Source organism: Squalius cephalus, assembly GCF_949319135.1.
Source record: "Squalius cephalus genome assembly, chromosome: 7".
NCBI classification, from domain to species: domain Eukaryota; kingdom Metazoa; phylum Chordata; class Actinopteri; order Cypriniformes; family Leuciscidae; genus Squalius; species Squalius cephalus.
Window position 1 is genome coordinate 45,075,559 of NC_137128.1, and position 23,275 is coordinate 45,098,833.

The 23,275-nt window shown below is 36.7% G+C and overlaps 2 protein-coding genes across 4 annotated transcripts in view; both read left to right on the forward strand.

Moving 5' to 3' along the window:
• Nucleotides 1–1,965: 1,965 nt before the first annotated feature.
• Nucleotides 1,966–14,941, forward strand: pgpep1 (pyroglutamyl-peptidase I). Of its 2 annotated transcripts, XR_013821820.1 has the most exons (6): nucleotides 1,971–2,118; nucleotides 3,336–3,388; nucleotides 4,877–4,993; nucleotides 6,229–6,461; nucleotides 12,683–13,245; nucleotides 13,465–14,941. XR_013821820.1 is itself a non-coding variant. In XM_079876902.1 (5 exons), the coding sequence occupies exons 1-5, from the start codon at nucleotides 2,088–2,090 to the stop codon at nucleotides 12,873–12,875; spliced, it is 627 nt and encodes a 208-aa protein (XP_079733028.1). In that variant the 5' UTR covers nucleotides 1,966–2,087; the 3' UTR covers nucleotides 12,876–14,941. The 2 variants fall into 2 exon arrangements, 1 of the variants encoding a protein (XP_079733028.1); XM_079876902.1 differs by having other exon boundaries at nucleotides 1,966–2,118; nucleotides 12,683–14,941.
• Nucleotides 14,942–15,722: 781 nt separating this feature from the next.
• The window catches only part of upf1 (UPF1 RNA helicase and ATPase), a 30,363-nt gene continuing 22,810 nt past the window's right edge, over nucleotides 15,723–23,275 (forward strand). For both annotated transcript variants that reach the window (XM_079876884.1, XM_079876885.1), the window contains exons 1-6: nucleotides 15,723–16,092; nucleotides 18,128–18,264; nucleotides 19,269–19,358; nucleotides 19,459–19,626; nucleotides 20,683–20,863; nucleotides 22,423–22,584. In XM_079876884.1, the coding sequence (XP_079733010.1) occupies nucleotides 15,922–16,092; nucleotides 18,128–18,264; nucleotides 19,269–19,358; nucleotides 19,459–19,626; nucleotides 20,683–20,863; nucleotides 22,423–22,584 (909 nt within the window). In that variant the 5' untranslated portion in view covers nucleotides 15,723–15,921. The remainder of the gene's footprint in view (nucleotides 16,093–18,127; nucleotides 18,265–19,268; nucleotides 19,359–19,458; nucleotides 19,627–20,682; nucleotides 20,864–22,422; nucleotides 22,585–23,275) is intronic.

The window sequence follows — 23,275 nt, forward strand, 5'->3', positions numbered from 1 at the left end:
TCTGACGTCACAAACTACCTTGTAACCAATCAGGTCACGAGGGGGCAGGCTTTAGCATATCATTAACAGCGATCTAGTAGGGGAGTCTGGAGAGACACGATTTAGAAATATAGCGGGTGTTTGATGTATATTACGATGTTATGATGAACTAAATGGCTTTTTCCACTGATGTTCAAAGCGTGTCTAAGGATGCTGATTGTTAGAAAGCAGCTGTCTGACTCTGAGATGCCATGAGAACATGGTTTGTGTAACATTAGCAACACATTATTAACTGTTTGATAGTCAAGCAAAAGACAAATCATATTAATTACGTTATGTGTCCGACCTTGTAAAGAGCGACACTATTGAGCAGTTTTTACCTCAGCAAGTTTATGAGTGGATCTCTGGCGGAGGCGGGGCTAATTAGCATATTCATAGAATCACTGATAGCCTACTAAATGAGGCAAGGGTGTAGAGTTACATTCAAGCTATTTTAAGGCATGAAGACATTTTTAAACATGTAATTTTGGTGGTCAAAGATGAGTTTTAAAGGATACAATTATCGTCTACAGGGGGACTTTAAAACTCAAAGGGCTCAAGGGAGGCAAGAGAGATGCATAACTTCATCTACGGGTGTCGCTGTTGGACAGTGTTACTTTAGAAAATGAGTGACTTACACTTTTTTAATGTCACATTTTGTAATGTTTGCGTTGTTTTATTTTTGTAAAATCGATTATTTTCTCATCCAGTTTCTTTGAGGAGACACTGCCTCCCTTAAAAACGCCCCATTTATATAAATAAATAAATAATTAAATAGGCTATATATGATATATATATATATATATATATGAGCAGATTGATTCTTGACTAAAATTCTCCTCAAGGAATTACCTGTCAAAGATCTGTGTATGACCATTAAAAGATCCCTATTCAGCACTTTATATGTTATATCTTGTTGGCATTCATTTTCAATTAATTTCCTGCATACATGTGTGTCTCCACCTCCTCACTTACTGTGTTTAGCATCATCTCAGCGCCTGAAGGAACTTCTGCCTCAATGGGAAGCCATTCTTTTAAAGATGCAGGGACTGGCTAAAACAAACAGGTTTGGACCAGATCTCAGTTATGGGTGTTGGCACACATGTGTAAACCACCAATCACTCCACAATAAAGCAGGTCCATGCATGCTTTCTTGATTTATGTTTAGGCAAATATTATTCTAAAGAGCAAGAATTATTTTGCAGAAATAAATGCCTCTGTGCCATTTTGTTCCTGTCTAACTTTAACAGCACTGTAAAGTGCATGATAAAGTTCAACTAGATAGAAAAGTTTGCCAAGACAGAAAGTTTGAAGGAGTTTTAATTGTAAAAGCTTGAAGTTTTTCAGTTTGAAGTAGTTTGAAGTTTACGCTAATTGAAGTTAGAAGGCAATAGTAGGCTACAGTCTATCAGTCTAAATCATGCTAGCAACATGCTAAAACATGCTAGCAATGTGCTAAATCCTGCTAGTGTGCTGCTAATGTCTTAAAACAATATGCTAATTAACAATGTTTTAAATCATTAACATATAGTCACGTTTAATTCATGTTAGAAACATGCTAGCAATGTGCTAGCATGTTTTAGCATTTTACTACATGATTTAGTAAGATATAGAACGACATAGATAGATAGATAGATAGATAGATAGATAGATAGATAGATAGATGTTTCAATTAGAATTTTGACAGTTGGAGTTTGAACAGTCTTGGCTCATTTGAACATTCCGTCAATGTTAGTCAATGGGATTTTTACGAGTATTTATCGTCTTGGCAACATAATTATTAATATAATAAACAAACGTACAACATATATATTTATATAATCATCTTCGAGGATTTATATAAAGTGGTGATAGTTTTTATTTATTTATATTTTTTTAATATAATTCCCGAGGGTAAATACAGCCAGGCAACAGATGGCGCTGCTGTGCGCCGTTACCCCTGATCTCAGTTCAGACAGAGAGAAAGAGAGGAAGAGTCGTTGATCATGATGTTCTTTATGTCAGTTTGTGAAGATCTCATCTGATGGTCATTCTTCTGTTCTTGATCGAAACTCGCTTGTTTGTCAGTGATGGACCAGAAGAAGACGGTGATCGTGACAGGTAAACTGTGATGGAAGTCTTGGTAGCGGAAAACGGAATGTTTTTGATGGATCATGTGGTTTTTGTTGTAGTTTTAAGAGTTTTTCTAGAGTCTGCGTCTCTTTTGCTTTCTTTTTCTTTTCTTGTCTTGTCTTTTCGTGTCTTGTCTAGTATTGTCTTGTCTTGTCTGGTCTTTTCTTGAGTTACTGTGTTGATATACCATGTATTTTACTATTACTGTCTATGATACTCATGTTTTTATCATTTACCATGGTAATACAAAGTCTAATTTTCAATTTTTATATTTACCATAGTACTGTTTTGGGACGTCTACCATGTATATGTTCGATTATGTTTGTTTGGACATTTACTACAATACTTTACTAATTAATTCTTTGAAGTGTTTGGAGTCAGTGTTATTTCAGTATTGCTTAAATGATATTATTATAATATATTTCTATTTTGATTAATATTTTTTATCAATTTTTGTTTTATAAATGATCATTTTTTAGTATTTTTTTATTTCAGTTTTAAGTTTTTATTTATTTGTTGCTTTAAGTTAAACATATTTCAATTAGTCAAGGCAACATTTTCCATGTAATTTATATTTTGGTTCAGCTTTATATAAATGAACAAATTTGTTTTTAATAGTTTTAGCTTTATGATAATCATCCTGTTTGTTGTATATGACTGTATGTACTGTAGTATAATCATTCAGTACTATAATATATTAAAGTAAAAAGAATATACCATCTGATCTCCATCATCATTGCACATTTAAATATTACTTTTTTCCCCTGATGGAACTGATAAAAATATGCAGTTACTTATTAAATCCAGTCTTAGACTCTGGACTCCAGCTTGTCCTGAGAGCATGTCGAGTTTAAAGGGTGTAACGGTTATAAAAGAGAAGTTGATGATAATGTACAGTCATCCGAAGCCGAGAAGTCTTGTTTCACTCTTAATATTGGGTCATAATTACTGGCTGAGTGCACATTATTCTGCCGATCATACGGCTAATTACCAAATAAATACATTAACATGAAATATTGATTTGATTCTTCATGTCTTCTTCAACTGTTACTCAGTTTAGTGTCATTATTCAAAATGTTTGACTGTAGATTGACACCATTGACCAGTTAGAATCAAGTATATACGGTATATATATATATATATATATATATATATATAAGACAGTTACATGTGCCATATGGTTGTGTTTCTCTGTGTTTCTGTAGGTTTTGGACCGTTTGGTGAACATGCGGTCAATGCCAGCTGGGTGGCAGTACAGGTATGATATTTGCACCTGAAGGAAATGAGCAGATCAGATCAACCATGAACTATGATCTGTACTTATGTTTGTTTATGCATGACTTCCGCATAACTGTAAACTTCAATTCAATATAACTTAATTTGTATAGCGCTTTTTACAATACACATTGTTTCAAAGCAGCTTGTTTCAATGCTACAATTCTGTTATCACTCAGTGATGAGTGTATCAAAGTAATTGCAATAATATTCATACGTTATGTGGTTAGTTAATGTCATGTATTCAGTAAAACAGACTGAATGAATATGTTAGGCAGCAGTTTCAACTTGTAATGATTACTAGATAAGGATAATATTTGACAGTTCTGGAGTGTTTGCAAGTATTGGCGGCGCCGTCTGAAATCTTCAACAACGGTTGGATCTAATCTGTAGACAGAAAGCACAGATGACATCTTTTTAAAGTGCCCCTATTATGCTATTTTAAAGGTTCCTAATGTTGTTTTGGAGTCTCCTGCTACAGGTTTACATGCATCCAAGATCAAAAACACTTTCATTTTCTCATCATTTACGTTGAAGCATCAGCTCTTTTCTCTTAGTGTCTGAAATGGTTCGATAAAAGATTCGGTCTCTTTAAACCCCGCCTCTCCGAAAGCCTGCTCTACTCTGATTGGTCAGATGGCCCAGTCTGCTGTGATTGGTCGACCGCTTACAGCACGTGTCAGAATCCAAACGCTCATTATCATATCTGAATCTCAGCTCTTGACTCACAGTGATTCGAACAGTAACGATGGCGTCAGTTTTACCATATTAATCTCATCACAGTGGATTTGCTTTGTCAGCAGAAAACAGCGTCTTCTCCACATGAACAACACAAACTCTTCCAGTCTCAGATACACTACAGTGTTTGAGGGCGGAGCAAAGAGACGCTGTTCACCGGCAGCCAATGAGGACCATAGTTTGGCATTATGCAAATGAGTTACAAACCTACGCAGGTTCAGCTGGAAGTAAAACTGGAGTTACTGACGGCTCGTTTCAGTTCAGAATCAATTATTTCTTTCGGGAGACAATAATTCCATTTATCTGCACTTTAATCTCTGAAACTTTGTAGACCTTTTACATTCACAAACAGCTTTAGTACACACTGCATGAAAGGGGCACTTTAACAACTCTTTAATTCTGAAACAATCTGCTTCTCAGTTTCTTATGAGAAAAAGACCATAATTACATGTGTACATTTCAGTGTTTCAGAAGATCTCAGCTATCATGTCTCAAACTGTGCTCAATATTGATCATATACCAAGTTTGCAATCAAAAATCAGAGATCTCAATATGAACGCAAACATTTCTCATCTAATGTTCTGAGCTGCTGTCTACATAGTGAATGTCTGTCGACTCGTTCAGGTTAAATTTTGTTCTTCAGGAATCTCAGGAGAAACTTGTGAGACAAAGTTGATTCTGTATAAGATGAGAAGCTGTAACGTTTTCTTCTGTAAAAACGTCCTCTTCTCAGGAGCTGAAGAAGCTGGGTTTGGGTGACGAAATAAACCTTTGTGTTGCTGAAGTTCCTGTGGAGTATCAGACCGTCCAGAGTCTTCTGCCATCTCTGTGGAAACAGCACCTCCCACAAGTAGCGTAACTACACCTGTCCGAAAATCACTCATGCTCGCGCTGAAAAACCTAAAACATTACATCATAACCGCATGTTTGTGTTGTATCAAATGAGTTTATCTGTATAAACGAGCGCTGTCTCAACTCGATGAATCGCATCTAACATAAAAGTTTGTGTGTGTGTATATATATGTGTGTGTGTGTGTGTGTGTATATATATATATATATATATATATATATATATATGTATGTGTATGTACGTATGTACGGACATACGTACGCACATACATACACACATATACACACATACATATATATATGTGTGTATGTATGTATATATTTGTGTGTGTATGTATATTTGTGTGTGTATATCTTTTTATTTATATATATATATATATATATATATATATATATATATATATATATAAAAATGTAGTGTGTGTGTGTGTGTTTGTCGGTAACAGTTTAAAAATCGGAAAAAAGCACTGTTTTTGCCTGAAGTTTGCATGCCTCTAACTCAAGAAGTATTAAGAATCTCTTAATATCCTTTTAGATTCTGGTTCTTAACAAACTTTTACTTTAGTTTTTTAATTTTTAAGGCCCAACATGTTTAATTTCCAGAGATATAGGGATTTCAGTGCGGCTCCATGAGTAAATCAGTCAATTGTACACATTTTTAGTGGCCTTAACCCTAATATGGGTCACTTTGCATACGGCTGATACTTTTTTTAAAAAAAATTTTTTAAAGAGGAATATTGTTTGCAGAGTTTATTTAAATAGCCTAAGTAATAAATGCGGATCTCTTGGCTCACGGAGCTGGTTCAGCGCACAGATCACGTGATCATATACGGTGACGCTAGTACAGGGATGTTAGCATAGTATAAAATATGGATGCTGGGTTAATTATTTTCAATGCATCAAACCACAGAAATCAACATAATTTTTGACAGCCCTATTAAAGGCACAATATGTAAGATTTTTGGATTTAAGACACTAGACACTTAATACACTAGAACAATGTTATATATATTGTAGACTTGTGCACTTACATTATCCCAAATGTTTCCAAGAATGTTTAAATCCAGAGAAATAAGCAGTTTTAACCAGGACACTGGTTAATTAAATTAATTATTTTTAATGCATTAAACCACAGAAATTAAACTTTTTTGACAGTCCTATTAAGAACACATTTTATTAAAAAAATTATTTTTTTTTTTTAAAAAGCTTAATTTTTTTCTTTCTGCTTTTTCAAAGTTAGTTGTCCACGTTGGCGTTTCGGGGATGGCCACCACAGTAACACTCGAACAGTGTGGTCATAACCAGGGTTACATGCGCCTGGACAACTGCCGGTTCTGTCCCGAGTCCCGCTGCTGTATGGAGGGAGGACCCGACTGCATTCCCTCTGTCATAGACATGGACACGGTCTGTAAGAGAGTCAACTCCTCTGGGCTTGGGGTCTCTGTGTCTGTATCGAAGGACGCCGGCAGGTATGGACGTTTCTCTAACACGCAGTAAAATGCTGATATTCTTTTTTCCATGTTCATCTTCTTTAGTGTGTAATGTTGCTGAGTTCTTCTCTATATCAGAGTCAGTGTTTCTGAACTCCCTGAAACGCCTCCATTGTAGTCTTGAGTTTCTTCCGGGAATATAATAATTCATACGCAGAATAAAGGGGCGGGGCCTGGTTGAGTTAGTTAGTAGTGTGTTAAACTGGTGGTTATGGGAAGGGGCGGGACATTTCCCAAACACACTCGAAGCGCTCGACCAATCACAACACACTGATCCAGCCGACCAATCAGAGCACAGTGTGCTTTTCAGGAGGAGGGGCTTCATAGAGACAGGAAGTAAACAGAGCGTTACTGACAGACTGGGAAGAGAGGAGCCGCAACAATGGAGAATATGAGGGAAATAATCAACATTCAAGCATGAAAAAACAAAATCAAGGCTGTAAAAATGACATAATATGTGCACTTACAGTCATAAGTTTACTTGATACCTTGCAGAATTTCTAAAACGTAAATAATTTTAACATTTTGCATATTGCATATATTTCACTTAACAAATGTTTACATATAGTCCACATGACTTTTTTTTTTAAACCGTGCTGTTCAAAAGTTTACATATGCTAGATTCTTAAAACTGTGTCATTGCTAAATAAAAAAACATTAACATTAAACAAATTTTTATGATTTTTCTTAAAATGATTAAGATTTTGCAGATTCCGCAAGGTATATGTAAACTTATGACCGCAGATTGTATGTGTGTTTTGTACTGTATGTTCTCATTGTATTATATATACGTTTACATGGACACATTTTGTTTCAGTCGGAATAAAATCATTGCGATTGATGAATCCGAACATAGTGTTTACATGAACGCTAAATAAATTGATCAGGTTTATGTCACAAGCTTCAAGCTTGGATTTGATCTTTTGACATGCTCACACTGCACCAGTATACAGCCGTTAGCGCATTATAACCAGCCTCCTACCATTGCTTCTTATTAATATTAATCAGATTTAATATTTATCTATTTTGGGTCCTAATTAGAAGACGACAAGCACATTTATCATTATCGCCCCTTCCCGCATCTGTGGATGAGAGACCGAAGCAAGGACTGAACTGCAGCACTTCACAGATGACAAGTGAAAGGAGAATTTTAGATTGACACGACAATATATTTAACAAGTCATAATTCATTACACCATTTCTGTCATTGCATATGCACAGAACTTTCCGGTTTCGGTTTTCCATCCGATCAGGTGTTTACATGTCCTATCGAACGGATCACCCTTTACAATCTGAATTCAATTTCAATCGAAATTTGCCAATTCATTCCGATTGATGTGACTTTTTTTTATTCCAACTGTGCTACTAGTGCGATTTACAAACGGATTATTATGGTTTATACAAACGCAGCTAATGAAAATAGCTGACTTTAATGGCATTTTACTTCTGTAATCTTACTTATTTCTGAGTGACAAAGTATATTCATTAAAGGGGTGGTATAATGCTCTTTTCACAAGATGTAAAATAAGTCTCTGATGTCTCCAGAGTGTGTATGTGAAGTTTTAGCTCAAAATACCCCACAGATATTGTTATATAGCATGTTAAAATAGTAACTTTTTGAGGGTGAGCAAAAACGCACCGTTTTGTGTCTGTTCCTTTAAATGCAAATGAGCTGCTGCTCCCGGCACAGGGGGCGGAGCTTCAAGAGCTCGTGTCCTTTTACCTCACACACACATGCACTGAAAATTTCAAAAACTTTTAGCCTTTTATGTTCAAACCGGAGTCAGAAAGATGGAGAGACTCGAGAAGAAGTGACAACATGTAGACAACATTTCTGAATGGTTAGCTGGTGAATTTATGAAGCTTATGTGTAGTTATCTTCTAGTCACTGATTATCATATTCTGTCTTGATAATCTATAAATCGTGTTCCGGGGGCGGGGTTTATGTAAATTCTAGGGTTGGTGATGTCACTAACCCGGGAGGAATGTGGTGTAGTCTCTACCAGCCGTTTGTTGTAGTCCTTAAAAAGCGATTTCTGTAAAAGCAAATATCTCCCTTTGCTTTGAACTTTGAGCGTTGTAACTTTGCAGATGTTGTTTATGCTCAAACAGCAACATTACACACTAACTAAAGTTAGAAATGTGAAATGATAATCAACCACCCCTTTAAGAAACAGTGAGCAAAAACATGGGTCAAGCCCAAAATGGCTAAAAACTTAGCTTTTAATTGTCTTAACCACAAATTATTGATCAGGAAAATAGCTACAGTTAAGCAAATGCACTACTTATAAAGCCATTGCTGTCTCAGAAAAACAAATATTCCCCCGAATATGGGAAGTTGTGTGTGGAGTGATGAATCGCATGGTGAAATCTTCCAAAATCTACTGAGAAATATAATAATAAATGCATCTCTATCACAGTGAAGCATGAAGGAAGAGTGTCTATTTAACTGCTGGAACTGATGAGCTACTTAACTGTGAAAACTCATTTAATGATTCGAAGCAAAGGAGAATATTGCAGAACGGCTTGCTTCCCAAATATGCAAATTTGTTATCTAAAGAGGAATGATCAGATGTCATTTTCAACAAGACAATGCTCCTGCACAAACTGCAAAGACAGCCAAGAGGCTCATGTTTTAGATGGTCAGAGTCCAGATTTGAACCCTTTAGTGAATATTTGGTTTCACATTAAACTCAAACTAACTGGGAGACATTTATTAACTACTCATGAACAGTTTGAAGGCATTAACATTGAGGGAACAAAACTGATTCTTCTTCCTGTAAAAAAACAACAACAACTTTATCTACAGTATTTGTGCAATTCTTGCTAATTTCCCGACCAGTGATTTGTGATTAAAATGGTTAAAGTGATAGTTCACCCAAAAATGTGTCTATCACACAAAAAACCTCCATGTTTCATTCTTCTGCTGAACACAAAAGAAGATATTTTGATTTTGAAGAATGTTAACCAAAGAGTTGATGTGCCCCAGTGTAGAGTTCTCAACGGGCCTGAAAATTACAACCCGACCCGACCCGGCCCGTGGCTTTTAAAGCCCGGACCCGATGTAACCCGACACATAAACATGAATTATCTGCCCGAACCCGGCCCGCGGCCCGACGCCGCGTCGGATTTTTTTTTCTCTCATACACGTATTATCATGACCAGCAGATGGGAATTCAAATCAACCTTTAATGTTCATGCCTTTTAACAATACAAACAACTGAAACAATAAACTTTAAATATATAAATAGGCTGTAGTAGCGACGGTGAATTCACCTGCGGCAAGTTTACTTCTCACCAACTCCATCTTCTTCTCCAGACTAAAGGCGTGCACGCAGCGGCGTCAGGTCTGCCGCCGCCCCTCTCCATGATGCACGTTACACGCAGCAGCAAGACTTTCTTTACGGTGAACAGCAGCGATGATTAATAAATGTTTTTTTTTTTTTTTTTTTACTGAGCGGAAAAGATTAAGCCCGAGGTCCGACCCGACCCGAGTCATTTGATTATATTTTCGACCCGAACCCGGCCCGAACCCGCGGGTCCCGTCGGGTTTGTCGGGCCGACCCGACCCGTTGAGAACTCTACCCCAGTGACTGTCATAGCATTTTTTTCTTACTATGGAAGTCAATGGGGTCCAACAACTGATTGGTTACCAACATTCTTCAAAATATCTTCTTTTGTGTTCAGCAGAAGAAAGAAACTCAAACGGGTTTGGAGTACATTATGACAGAATTTTCATTTTTGGGTGAACCGTCCCTTTAAGACCATTAAAAGACCACTAAGGGGCAGATTTACTAAACAGGGCAAGATAGAATGGCAAGAGCAATTCCAAAACAGCGCTAATGGGATTGGAAAGTTCTGCGTGTGATCTACTGATGCGCAAATTAAAGAACAAAAAAGGCATGTCTTAAACCAGACGCTAGATTATGATCATTTCCATAATGACCAACGCAATCTACCAGTTAGCGTCTGGTTTAAAGGATTAGTTCACCTCAAAATGAAAATTTCCTGACAATTTACTCACCCCAATGCCATCCAAGATGTTCATGTCTTTCTTCAGTGGAAAAGAAATTAAGTTTTTTGAGGAAAACATTTCAGGATTTTTCTCCACACAATGGACTTCAATGGCAACCAAGATGTTGAAGTCCAAATCAATGCAGTTTCAAAGGGCTTTGAAGTTCTTCACCTGAGGAATAGGGTCTTATCTAGCGAAACGATCGCTCATTTTCTAATAATAATAATAATAATAATAATATATACTTTTTAACCACAATTGTTCGTCTTGTGCTGGTCTGCGACGCGCCACGTATTACGTCATTACTTTGGAAAGGTCATACTTTTTTTTAATTTTTTATAATAATAATATATTAAAACAAAGATGTCAGACGATTTTGAAGTTGGAGGAGAAAATGAGATGGAATTTTTTTAACCTACTTTTTTGAACTGGAGTACACAGACAAATAGTGACCTTTCCAACGTGATGACGCAATATGTGTCGTGTCGCAGACCAGCACAAGACGACCAATTGTGGTTAAAAAGTATTTACATTTTTATTTATTTTATTTATAAGACCCTATTCCTCAGCTGGGATCGTGCAGAGCCCTTTGAAACTGCATTGATTTGGACTTCAACATCTTGGTTGCCATTGAAGTCCATTGTGTGGAGAAAAATCCTGAAATGTTTTCCTCAAAAAATCTTAATTTCTTTTCCACTGAAGAAAGACATGAACATCTTGGATGGTACTGGGGTGAGTAAATTGTCAGGAAATTTTCATTTTGAGGTGAACTAATCCTTTAAGACATGCTTTTTTGGGGTGGTAAATAATGGCGCAAACACCAGTAAATTGAGGAGCGTAAACCTTAGTAAATCACCTTGCACGATCATTTAAAGGGGTCATGAACTGGCTTTTTGTTGTCTGAGGTCAACTTATGACATTCACTTGGTTTTTACATTCAAAAATATCAAAATGAATAAGTAATAGGGTATTTTCTACCCTGGTTTTGAGCCTAGCTCCTGAAACGCTCGGTTTTTATGGGCGTGCTGCATTGAAGACTTGGAAGTAAACGCCCACTGCTATGATTGGATAACAGTTTTGCATATTACAATGAGCTTCTTGTAATGCGCGAATCGGTGGGCGGGGCTAAACCGGCAGTGTTGAAGTAGGCGTTGATCTTCTTCTGCGGAGGCGGGGTTTGATACCCTTTGACGTCATAGATCCCCACTTTGAAAAACCTGTCGTTCGCTGTGCCTGGTGTCAATAAAAGCTTTTATTGGACTTGCAAGGAAGTTTTCAGTTCTGAAACTTACACGATATTCTTATAGTATGATGACCTCTTATATGTCAAAAGCTCAAGGAAAATTTTATTTCTCAGTTCATCACCGCTTTAAATATTCTCCTCACATAAATTTTGCATCTGAAAGGGAAACTCCTACAAAAATGCATATGCAATAATATCAGCCACAAAAATAACCCTGTCCTCGCCTTTCCAGCGCTGATTCTTCACTGCGTGTCTTTAGTAAATCATGATAGTAGTTTTTTAACTGGCGCCCTGGCACAAGCGGTTAGTAAATCTGGCTCTAAATATTTTGCCATTTTTGGCTTGGCCTCATTTTGCCCAGGAATGTAGAGTGAGACTTGATTTTATCCATCTGGGATTAATTGGATGGTGAAATGTGAGCCTGAGAACTTGTAAATGGCGTGAATCCAGCCATCTGACTCAAGTTTTGGATCAGGGCTTTATAAAAAAAACAACAACCTGGTAACACTTTATTTTACGGTGTCATTGTTACATATGTTACATGTAGTTACTATTGTAATTATGCATAATTACATGCAACTAACCCTCAACCAAACCAAACCAAATCCGGTTACACTTTATTTTAAGGTGACATTGTTACAGTGTAATTATATATTTAAGTACTGAGTAATATTAAGCAACTACATGTACTTACTATAGGGTTAGGGTAGGATTAGGGTTTGGTTGAGGGTTAGATTATGCATAATTTATTGTTATTACTATGGTAAGTACATGTAACATATGTAACAAGGACACTGTATAATAAAGTGTTACCCCAAATCCTAACCCTTTAGTAAGTACATGTATTTGCTTAATATTAGTCAGTACTTAAATGTATAATTACAGTGTAACAAAGACACCTTAAAATAAGGTGTAACCAAATCCCCCATCCTCTTTCCTCAGGTATCTGTGTGACTACACCTACTACACCTCTCTGTTTCTGGGCGACGGCAGATCTGCGTTTGTCCATGTTCCTCCTCTGGGAAAACCGTACAGCGCAGAGGACCTCGCTCGCGCCCTCAGAGCCGTCGTTCTGGAGATGCTTGAACTGATGGAGCAAAACAAGGGAAAGAAACACTGTCTGCACAACCAGTGAGAGTCTCACACCACGCTCTTGTCTGGATTCAAGAGTTCATGCGCATTTGAAGACTTCGATATCTCAACTTGTGTGCTACGCGCACGGAGCGTTCAGCTGGTGTGAGAATCGACTCGTGTGCTAAACTCAATGCTGCAGCCGGGCTCAAATCATTAAGAAAGCACTTTAATGGGGTATACTTGAAACATGCAGAGATTTGGTATTATGCATAAAACAGACGTCATTCTAATGTGAAAACCATGTCGAAACTATACATTTTACATTTGCATTACAATATACATGTATGTCTTGCAGGTACATTTTCAAAAATAATGTATTTAAACACTTTCTCTCGCCGTCTTGTTTTTAGATTCGTTATTTAACAGATTAAGTGCTAACACTTTACAATAAGGTTTCATTTTCAATCAATACGTCTACAGCATTTATTAATCTTAGTTTAGACATTTTTTAAGCTCAAATGTTGAATCTTTAAATGCACTGTGAACTAACATGAGCATTGTTATTAACTAACATGAACAAAGGTTAATAAATATTTAGTGCTTATTGTTAGTTAATGCATTAACTAATGGTAACAAACCTTATTGTAAAGTGTTACCACTTAAGTATGTGTGTAGTAGCGTTTCAAATCAGGGTTTTTATAGTTAACAAAACTAAAAACATAATTTAAAATATTGATAAACACTATAATCTCAATGACGGTAAACTAACACTGTTTTAAACGTAACTCTTATCGTTTGCAGCTTTCAAAAATACCCCAAACACACACTGGGCTGGGAGTATAAGCATCCCAGTTTATTTGATCACAGACTACAGAGCAGGTGGAAAGGCTGGTTTAAAATTATAACGAAGTAAAAACAATGTTTTGCCTGCTGGACAGTGATATAAAGACATAATGACTATGTCTGTCTGGTTATTAAAGTGCCAAAGTGAGTAACCAGACGTTTAGGATACAAGCATCAAACCTAACTGTACAATCCAAGTGTGTTTTTCACCATTTTAATCCTTTTATGTACAGAGTCCCACATAAAGACCCCTAAATCTGATGCCTTTTGAGTAATCCAAGGTCTAATGCTATCAGTGCTAGCTGTGAAGACATCAGCGGTTTGGCTTTTGTTAATTATACGAAATGTGAAGTCGTGAGATGATTGTAAGGTGATGTCTGTCTTCTCTCAGTGGACGTTGTTCGAGATTTTCTTCTTATATTGCTTTCTTACTCTTTGCAAAATGCTGGAATTTTGGACTATGTAGAATTTTGGTCCAAACTAAAAGACCTCTTTAAACTGCTAATTGACGGTTAATTACATTGCATTACATTATACATTGCATTGCATTAAATGACATCACATTACATTGCACATTGTATTGCATTACATTAATTACATTATACATTGCATTAAATTATTACATTACATTATACAATGCATTGCATTACATTATACATCACATTAAATTACATTATACATTGCATTAAATTACATGACATTATACATTGCATTAAATTATTACATTATACATTGCATTGCATTACATTATACATCACATTAAATTACATTATACATTGCATTAAATTACATGACATTATACATTGCATTAAATTATTACATTATACATTGCATTGCATTACATTATACATCGCATTAAATTACATTATACATTGCATTAAATCACATTACATTATACATTGCATTAAATTACATTACATTATAATGGCTCAGTCCATTATATGATTTTATAAAAAGTTATTTAAAATTGCATATGGTTTTAATTTTCTTTCTTTAGCTTAAGGTTTTTACTGGAATATGAGTTATTAATTACAACATACTGGACCAAACAGATCATGCTGTGAATCTTCCTTATTTTAATGTTGCCTAAAAACACTGTTATTTTCAGCATGTCCTTGTTTCCACTGGTCAGTTGTATTGTATTAAGTGTTCTGACATCTGTTCAAGTGTATACATTAATATTCCCACATTCTGGTGGACGCTGTTGTGTTTCCTCTTTATGTTTGGGTTTCCTTATTCTTCCACTTTTTTTATAAACTGTAGCTCTTAATAAATGATTTCTGCCTTATTTAATTGTTTTGTTTTTTTATCTTAAATTCATAAAATGGATGTGAATTTTTTACATTACATTTTAATATAGGAAAATGTATGAGATCACTAGTGAAATTGTGTTTTGCATGTTCTAAAATCTTGCATTACCAATTTTATTATCAGCATATTATAAATATATAGGCCTATTAATAAGTATGTGTACAATGAAAGTGTGCATTAAGAGGTCAAAATATTTCAGGGTTTTCACTCTTTATTCACCTTTTGATATCTGAAGTCAGATACATAACTATAATTACAAATATTAAAGGTTATTAAATATTATGTTGTTAAAACGTAACGCATAATATATATCAAAGGATTTATAATTTTCTTATAATATTTCAAGACACTGCCCATTCACATCTTTATCACGTCTTTATCACCAAAATATTTTGTTTATTATAGCACATTTCATACACTATGGTAATTCAAAGTGCTTTACACAGAAAGGAATTAAAATAATCACAAAATAAAAGCAGTTAAAAGTTATAAAAGGAGTTAAAATAGTAAAAAGATTATGCATAGATAAACTTCTCATCTGGCAAAACCGGTGTATCATATTTTCCCATGGTGATTAAAAACAATATAATATTTCAGAAAGACGATGTGTCGTTGAGAGAAGCTCTAAAATGACAGCTAAATGTGTACAAAACAGACCTTTTCCTGTACAAACAGCAAACGTGTGTACACGTCAGCGGGACTGTGCGCTCTACGTCGGTTGCGCTCGCCCGTGACGTCACCGCGCGTCGCGCTCTCGAGTGGGAGTCGAATCTTTCTCCGGAATCGTTTGCTTTCATTTCTGCACGAGCCCGTCGCGCGCGCTGCCGTTTCCTTCTCTTCGCTTCGAATCAAAACAAACGTCGCCCGACGCGCTTCGGTCGGTTATTCTCCCGCATCTCGGACGGATTATTCGGTGTTTTCTGCGAAAAGGCGGTCAATAGAGCCGGATAAAGATGAGTGTGGAGGCGTACGGGCCGAGCTCGCAAACGCTCACCTTCCTGGACACAGAGGAAACGGAGCTTCTCGGGGCCGACACGCAGGGCTCCGAGTTCGAGTTCACCGACTTTACATTGCCCAGCCAGACCCAAACCCAAGGCCAGACCCAGAGTCAGCTCGACAACCAGGTATAAACGCATAAAAACACACAAACGAGCTTTAAATCAGGCGGGCTAGAGCGCGTTTGAGTGCAAATATGGCGAGCTAGCAGGCGTTAGCCGCGCGGTAGCGTTAGCAACGATAGAGCAGGCCGCCCGAGAGAGAGAGAGAGTTGTCAGAGGGACTTTTGTCAGCTACATTAGTGTTTTAACTCATTTTATTTACTAATAAGTTAAATCAAATATACTATCTTGTATGTTATTATTGATGATGAATGTGTTATGTCAAAAAGCTTGTTTTGGTTGGTTAGCTGCGGATCCCCAGGTGTATTTTCGTACTTTCTGAGGGACTTTTGTGAACCACAGTGGTGTTAATACTAGTTATCTAGATTTCTTACAATATGAAACCGCACGTGTTATTACAGATAGCTTGAGTTGGCTACAGCTGTCATGTGTGTTGTCAGATATTTGTTTACTATGTTGGTGTTATTATTATGTAGTTTTGCCGCTGATGTGGGATGTATTTATGTACTTTAAAGGATGTATTTATTAATTGTTTGGCGTTATTATAAAATTATGCACTGCATTTGAGCATTTATGAGGTATTTTAGGGCTTGTTTACGTCAGTTGCATCTCATATGTGTTGTTGTGTGTTTCTTTTGTGAGCTACAGTGGTGTTAAATGAATATGTTTGAGTGTTTCATTGTAGGGCTTGTTTTGGTCAGGTAGATGATTTGGTGTGTTTAAAGGTGAATGATTTAGCTGTATTGTTTAATGTTTGCTCTAATAAAATGTTGCATCAGGTTTTTGTGCATGTGTTAGTTCATCCAAAAATGAAAAAATATCTTATAATTTACTCGCCCTCAAGCCATCCCAGATGTATATGACTTTCTTCTTTCTAGCCAAACACTATCAGAGTTATATAAAAAGTATCCTGGCTCTTCCAAGCTTTATAATGGGACTGAATGGTGCCTTAGAGTTTAAGCCCAAAAAAGCGCATCCATCCATCATAAAAGTAATACATATCATACAGTGGGGTTAATAAAGGCCTTCTGAAGTGAAGTGATGCTTTTTGTAAGAAAAATAACTTTATAAACTATAATCACTGGCTTCCGGTAACGGCCGTAAGCGAGTCTAGTTCCGGCAGAAGATTGACCTATGACCCGACACATGACGTATTGATGAAAGCGGAAGCGCGGAGGATAGAGCCAAACAAAACCAGTGATTATATAGTTTATAAAGTTAAAAATATGGATGTTTTTCTTTAAAACGCATTGTTTCGCTTTATAACACCTTTTTTTAAGCGCTTTTTTTACACTTCCAAAACTCGGGTACCATTCACTCCCATTATAAAGCTCGGAGGAGTCAGGATATTTTTTAATATAACTTTAAAATAAAATTGTTTGGCTGAAAGAAGAAAGGATGGTGAGTATCTTGAGATCATTTTCATTTTTTGGGTGAACTATTCCTTTAAGTACATGAGGCAGCAGAGGAAGATTTATTGTTTTAGTAAATCAAGTGTGTATTTATGCTCGATTTAGTAGCATTTGTGCTGTAGAAAAGCTGGTGTAAGTTGTAGGGCTGTCAAACGATTAATCGCGATTAATCTCATCCAAAATAAAAGTTTGTGTTTACATAATATATGTGTGTGTATGTATGGAGTATAATTATTTTCTATATAAATACACACACATGCATATATATTTAAGAAAAATGTGTTATTTATATATAAAATATTTATATATAATATAAATTATATATAATATAAATATATATACACAGTATATACATGCAAATATTTCTTAAATGTATACATGCATGTGTGTGTATTTATATATAGAAAATAATTATACACTGTACACACACATATATTATGTAAACACAAACTTTTATTTTGGATGCGATTAATCGCGATTAATCTTTGACAGCCCTAGTAAGTTGCAGATGTGTGTGATTCGAGGGTTATGTGCGTTGTGCAGTGGATTGAATATCCTGTTTTCACTTTCGTGCTATTTAAAGATTTGTTTTGTAGAAAAATGTTTAAAGTGAAATGTTGTGTGTTCAGGTGAACGGGCCTGACGGAGTTCTGCCCAACGGAGAAGATGCAGTGGTGAAGACCAGCCAACTTCTGGCCGAGCTGAACTTTGAGGAGGATGAGGAAGACACTTACTACACTAAAGATCTGCCGGTGCACGCCTGCAGGTACTGAAGATGATGATGATGATGACACACCTGTCCTGATCTCATGTGTCTATAGAGCTTATGTAGCCCCGCCCCTTTTCAGCGCCGCGCTCGCTGTCTTTTGTCTTCCGGTCTGTATTTTCACAGCGATTTATGAATGAACGGCTCATTTACAATCTTCCCGGTCTACTGACATTTGTTAAGGCATCTGCTTTAAACATTACAATCCTCCTGATAACTTTTGCTAACTTTACAGTAAGTAAATCCACTTCACCCGCTAATCACTCCTCGACAGCGATGCCGTAGAGATATACAGAGCATGACACTATTGCATGATTTGATTCTCTGATCACTCACAGCATTATTTGTATATGACACTGGGCTGTATAAATGACTGTTTTCCCAGACAACTGCAGTCGGCCAATCATTTATACAAACAAACTCCCACAAGGCTAGCATGACCCTTCTGATTGTACAGTGTACATTATGCCTCATTTATGTAGGCTAGGTCATTGTAGGTAGGTAGTTATTTTATCAGTAAGATTTTAGGTCAAAATGACTGTGTAAAGAAAAGTGTATATTTACAGATGATTTAACTTGTCATTATTTTAATGGCAGCACAGACTTTTATAATGTTTATAAAGATTTCTATTTCAAATAAATTTAATAAGTTTCCACAAACGTTTTTCAACATTGATGATAATCAGAATATTTTTTTGAGCAGCGTATCAGAATTATTTATTTTGACTCTGAAGACTAGAGTAATGATTTAGCTTTATATCACGGGAATAAATAACATTTTACAGTATATTGAAATGGAAAAGTCATTTGAAATTGTAATAATATTTCACAATATTACTGTATGTTTAAGTAAATGCAGCCATGGTGAGTATAAGAGACTTCTCTCAAAAACATGAATAAATCTTACAGACCTCAAACATTTTAACGGTAGTGTGTGTCAGTGTATTACTAGTACGCTACAGTAATCATTCTATGGGCTGGTTTTTTGTTTTGTATGTTTGTAGCTACTGTGGCATCCATGATCCAGCATGTGTGGTTTACTGCAACACCAGCAAGAAATGGTTTTGCAATGGCCGGGGCAACACTTCTGGCAGGTGAGTCCACCAATTAGATTACGTTTGTGTTGTTAAATTCAATCCAAAGCATTGTTAACACTTAAAGGCTGATGTCTTATGTCACACTTGTCTTCTTTAGTCATATTGTGAACCATTTGGTGAGGGCCAAATGTAAGGAGGTGACGCTGCATAAGGACGGGCCGCTGGGAGAGACGGTTCTGGAGTGCTATAACTGCGGCTGCCGTAACGTCTTCCTTCTCGGCTTCATCCCGGCTAAAGCAGACTCTGTCGTGGTGCTTTTGTGCAGGTGAAATTCTCCACTCGTTTGCAAACGGCTTCATTCTGATTCACAAACTGGTGTTTCTGTGGATACAATCATCACAGGAGTTTATTATGATTGGGTTGAACCAAATCTAAAGTGACGTCTTTTAGACATCAGTAAATAAAGGGAGTTTTAGTAATTGTTTTTTATTACAACAACAATACGCTCTCAATATGCTCTTTCTAGCTGTGTCTTTATGGTATGTATAAGACATAATCTGTAAGCTTTACAAGGTTACCTTAAAGGATTAGTTTACTTCAAAATGAAAATTCGCACTCAAGTTGTTTCAAACCTGTATGAGTTTCTTTCTTCTGCTGAACGCAAAGGAAGATATTTTGAAGAATCTCGGTAACCAAACATTTGATTGTCCTACTTATTTTTTTTCCTACTATGGAAGTCAATGGGGTCCAACAACTGTGTGGTTACTGACATTCTTCAAAATATCTTCTTTTGCGTTCAGCATAAGAAAGAAATTCATACAGGTTTGAAACAACTTGAGGGTGAGTAAATGATGACAGAATTTTCATTTTGAAGTGAACTATTCCTTTAAGGCTATTAAACTGTTAATACTGAGTGTCTAAACTCTTTCATGTGTGAAGGTGCATGCTTACTGAAAATGAAATAGAGGAAGTCCCTAATGTTGCTTGCATTTAAATTTTTACATAATGAAACTGGGCGTGAGTGTAAGAAACTTTTGCACTTTATGTGCCTCGTGTGCTAGCATAATTGCTTTTAATGTGCTAATGAAAATGTAGATAAATGCACCCAAAAAAAAAAAAGATTTTTATGAATTAAGTTTTATATCTTTTTAATCAATATAAATGCATAAATAAGAGCAGTGCATAAAACATTCTTTTCCTGTTTTTTCTAGAGATTGATTGCACTTCATGTTGACTGGTTGAATTATTTTAAAATGTTTCATGTAAATTTAATCACACCACTTGAAGCTGTGAAACCACACAGTGGTGTTGTTAAGTGCATGTTGTTAAGCATGTGCAGTCGCTCCGTCTCATGGGTGTGTGTGTGTGTTTGTGTGGTTAGGCAGCCGTGCGCGAGTCAGAGCAGTCTGAAGGACATTAATTGGGACAGCTCTCAGTGGCAGCCGCTCATCCAGGACCGCTGCTTTCTGTCCTGGCTGGTGAAGATCCCGTCCGAGCAGGAGCAGCTGAGGGCCCGTCAGATCACGGCCCAGCAGATTAACAAACTGGAGGAGCTCTGGAAGGTACAGTGATTTACATCTTTCAAGGTGATGCACCGAAATTTTGCATTTTGGGCGAAACAGAAAAAAGGTCGAAAATATGCCGCTGTGTTCGGCGATCAGGTTTCACTCTCGAGCAACATTTTTAGTAACTTCACGAGGGGCTTTTTCCGATCCATGTGTGCGCCGTGCTCTCTGTTGTGTGTGTGTGTGTGTGTGTGTGTGCGCGCACCTGCTCAATGTTCCGCTCCGCGTGTGCACTGTGCTCTCCGTTCTGTGTGTGTGTGTGCGCGCCTGCTCAATGTTCTGCTCTGTGTGTGCACTGTGCTCTCCGTTCTGTGTGTGTGTGTGTGTGTGTGTGTGTGTGTGTGTGTGCGCGCACCTGCTCAATGTTCTGCTCTGTGTGTGCACTGTGCTCTCCGTTCTGTGTGTGTGTGTGCGCGCCTGCTCAATGTTCCGCTCCGCGTGTGCACTGCGCTCTCCGTATCCGTGTGTGTGTGTGTGTGCGCGCCTGCTCAATGTTCTGCTCTGTGTGTGCACTGCACGCTCTGCTCTGTTGCTCATGCCCCAAACTCTCTGCTCATGTACCGATCACGCTCACCCGAAAAGCAAAATCCGCTCAAATAATGTGCCGACATGACATTTCTCTGTAGTAGACTTCTGTTTGCAATATCCCTACTGTGTTGTAACATGGTATAGCCGTGCTGGGCAGCGCTGGTAAAATGACGCTACCCTCTCAATCACTGATCAGCTGCCTGCTCACATGCTCTGATAATAATAGTTTACTTTTAATAAAGACTATACTTTATCTTCACAATTAGTCTGTTGCATAGAACTGAATGAAGAATAATACAGTATATAAATATATTTATATTTAATATTATTTTAATATAGGGCTATTTTCTGGCCAATTTTTGTGTTACTTTAAATAAAAGTGTGGTTATTTTATTTTATTGCCTTGTAGTTTTTTAAATTCAGTAAAATTATTGCATTTAATTTAAAAGGCTAATAATAACTAGGGCTGTCAAAAGATTAATCGCGATTAATCGCATCCAAAATAAAAGTTTGTGTTTACATAATATATGTGTGTGTACTGTGTATAATTATTTTGTATATATAAATACACACATGCATGTATATATTTAAGAAAAATTTTGATTTTTGTATAATTTATATATAAAAAAATTATATTTATATATAATATAAATTATATATAAATATATACAGTATATGTATGCAAATATTTCTGTGTATTTATATATACAAAATAATTATACACAGTACACACACATATATTATGCAAACACAAACTTTTATTTTGGATGCGATTAATCGCGATTAATCTTTTGACAGCCCTAATAATAATACAATTATATTAAAAAAGTAATTTAAAATAAGAAATTAATCATTATTAAAAAAAAAGTCAGTTTCGGTTTTCGGCCAAGTGCATCCAGAAGCTTCGGTTTCGGCCCAGAATTTTCATTTTGGTGCATCCCTACATCTTTCATAAGGAGTGAAAACACTGCAACAGTGCAGAACCGTAATGCCGTTATGAGCATCTTAATCTTGTATCATGTTTGTAGGAAAACCCAACAGCGACCCTGGAAGATCTGGAGAAACCTGGAGTGGATGAGGAACCTCAGCACGTTCTGCTACGCTACGAAGATGCCTATCAGTACCAGAACATTTTTGGGCCGCTGGTCAAACTAGAGGCTGACTATGACAAGAAACTCAAAGAGTCCCAAGTATGAAAACCTTTCTGCTCTTCAACTCTATTCCTGTGTAGGGATGTCCTGAGCCGATCTCAAGGATCGGTATAAGCATTTTTTTTAACTGATCGGTATCAGCTATCCTTAGCCTGATCTTTTATTTTACGCCAGCTGTCTGTAAATTTTCTGTTTGGCGGTATGGACCTTCAAGTGGGTTTGCCAACCGTCATTAAAAGGAAAAGAAGAAGCTCAAATGTGCATGCATGAGGCTCGAGAACCAATGAGGTCTGTTCTAGCGAGTCATGCGCATGTTTGAGCTTCCGTGTTTAGCGTCTTTAATCTACACTTTTGTATCAAATCACTCGAAAGTCATTTATTTACGGTTAATGACTATCTGAGACGTCATTGCCTTGACACGTTGCCATGGGTTGAGTCTAGCTCTGGATTTGATTGACAGACTGGCGTTCAGTCCTTCTCATTTTCTGTTTGAGTGAACTCGGGAGCGCAACCGTGCCCATCCATTTTTTCAGCTCTGTTAGTTCTGGAGGTATTTTTCCATTCATTTTCTTTAGACATTTAAAAAATAAATAAATCAATAAATATTTCTACGCCATGAACAAAATCAACCAGCTCTGAGATGAATCTTAAAATTGTTTGAAATACAAGTGTCTAGTGAAAATCAAAACAAAGACAAATGCGCAGGATGTAATGAGCATCTGTGAATGAT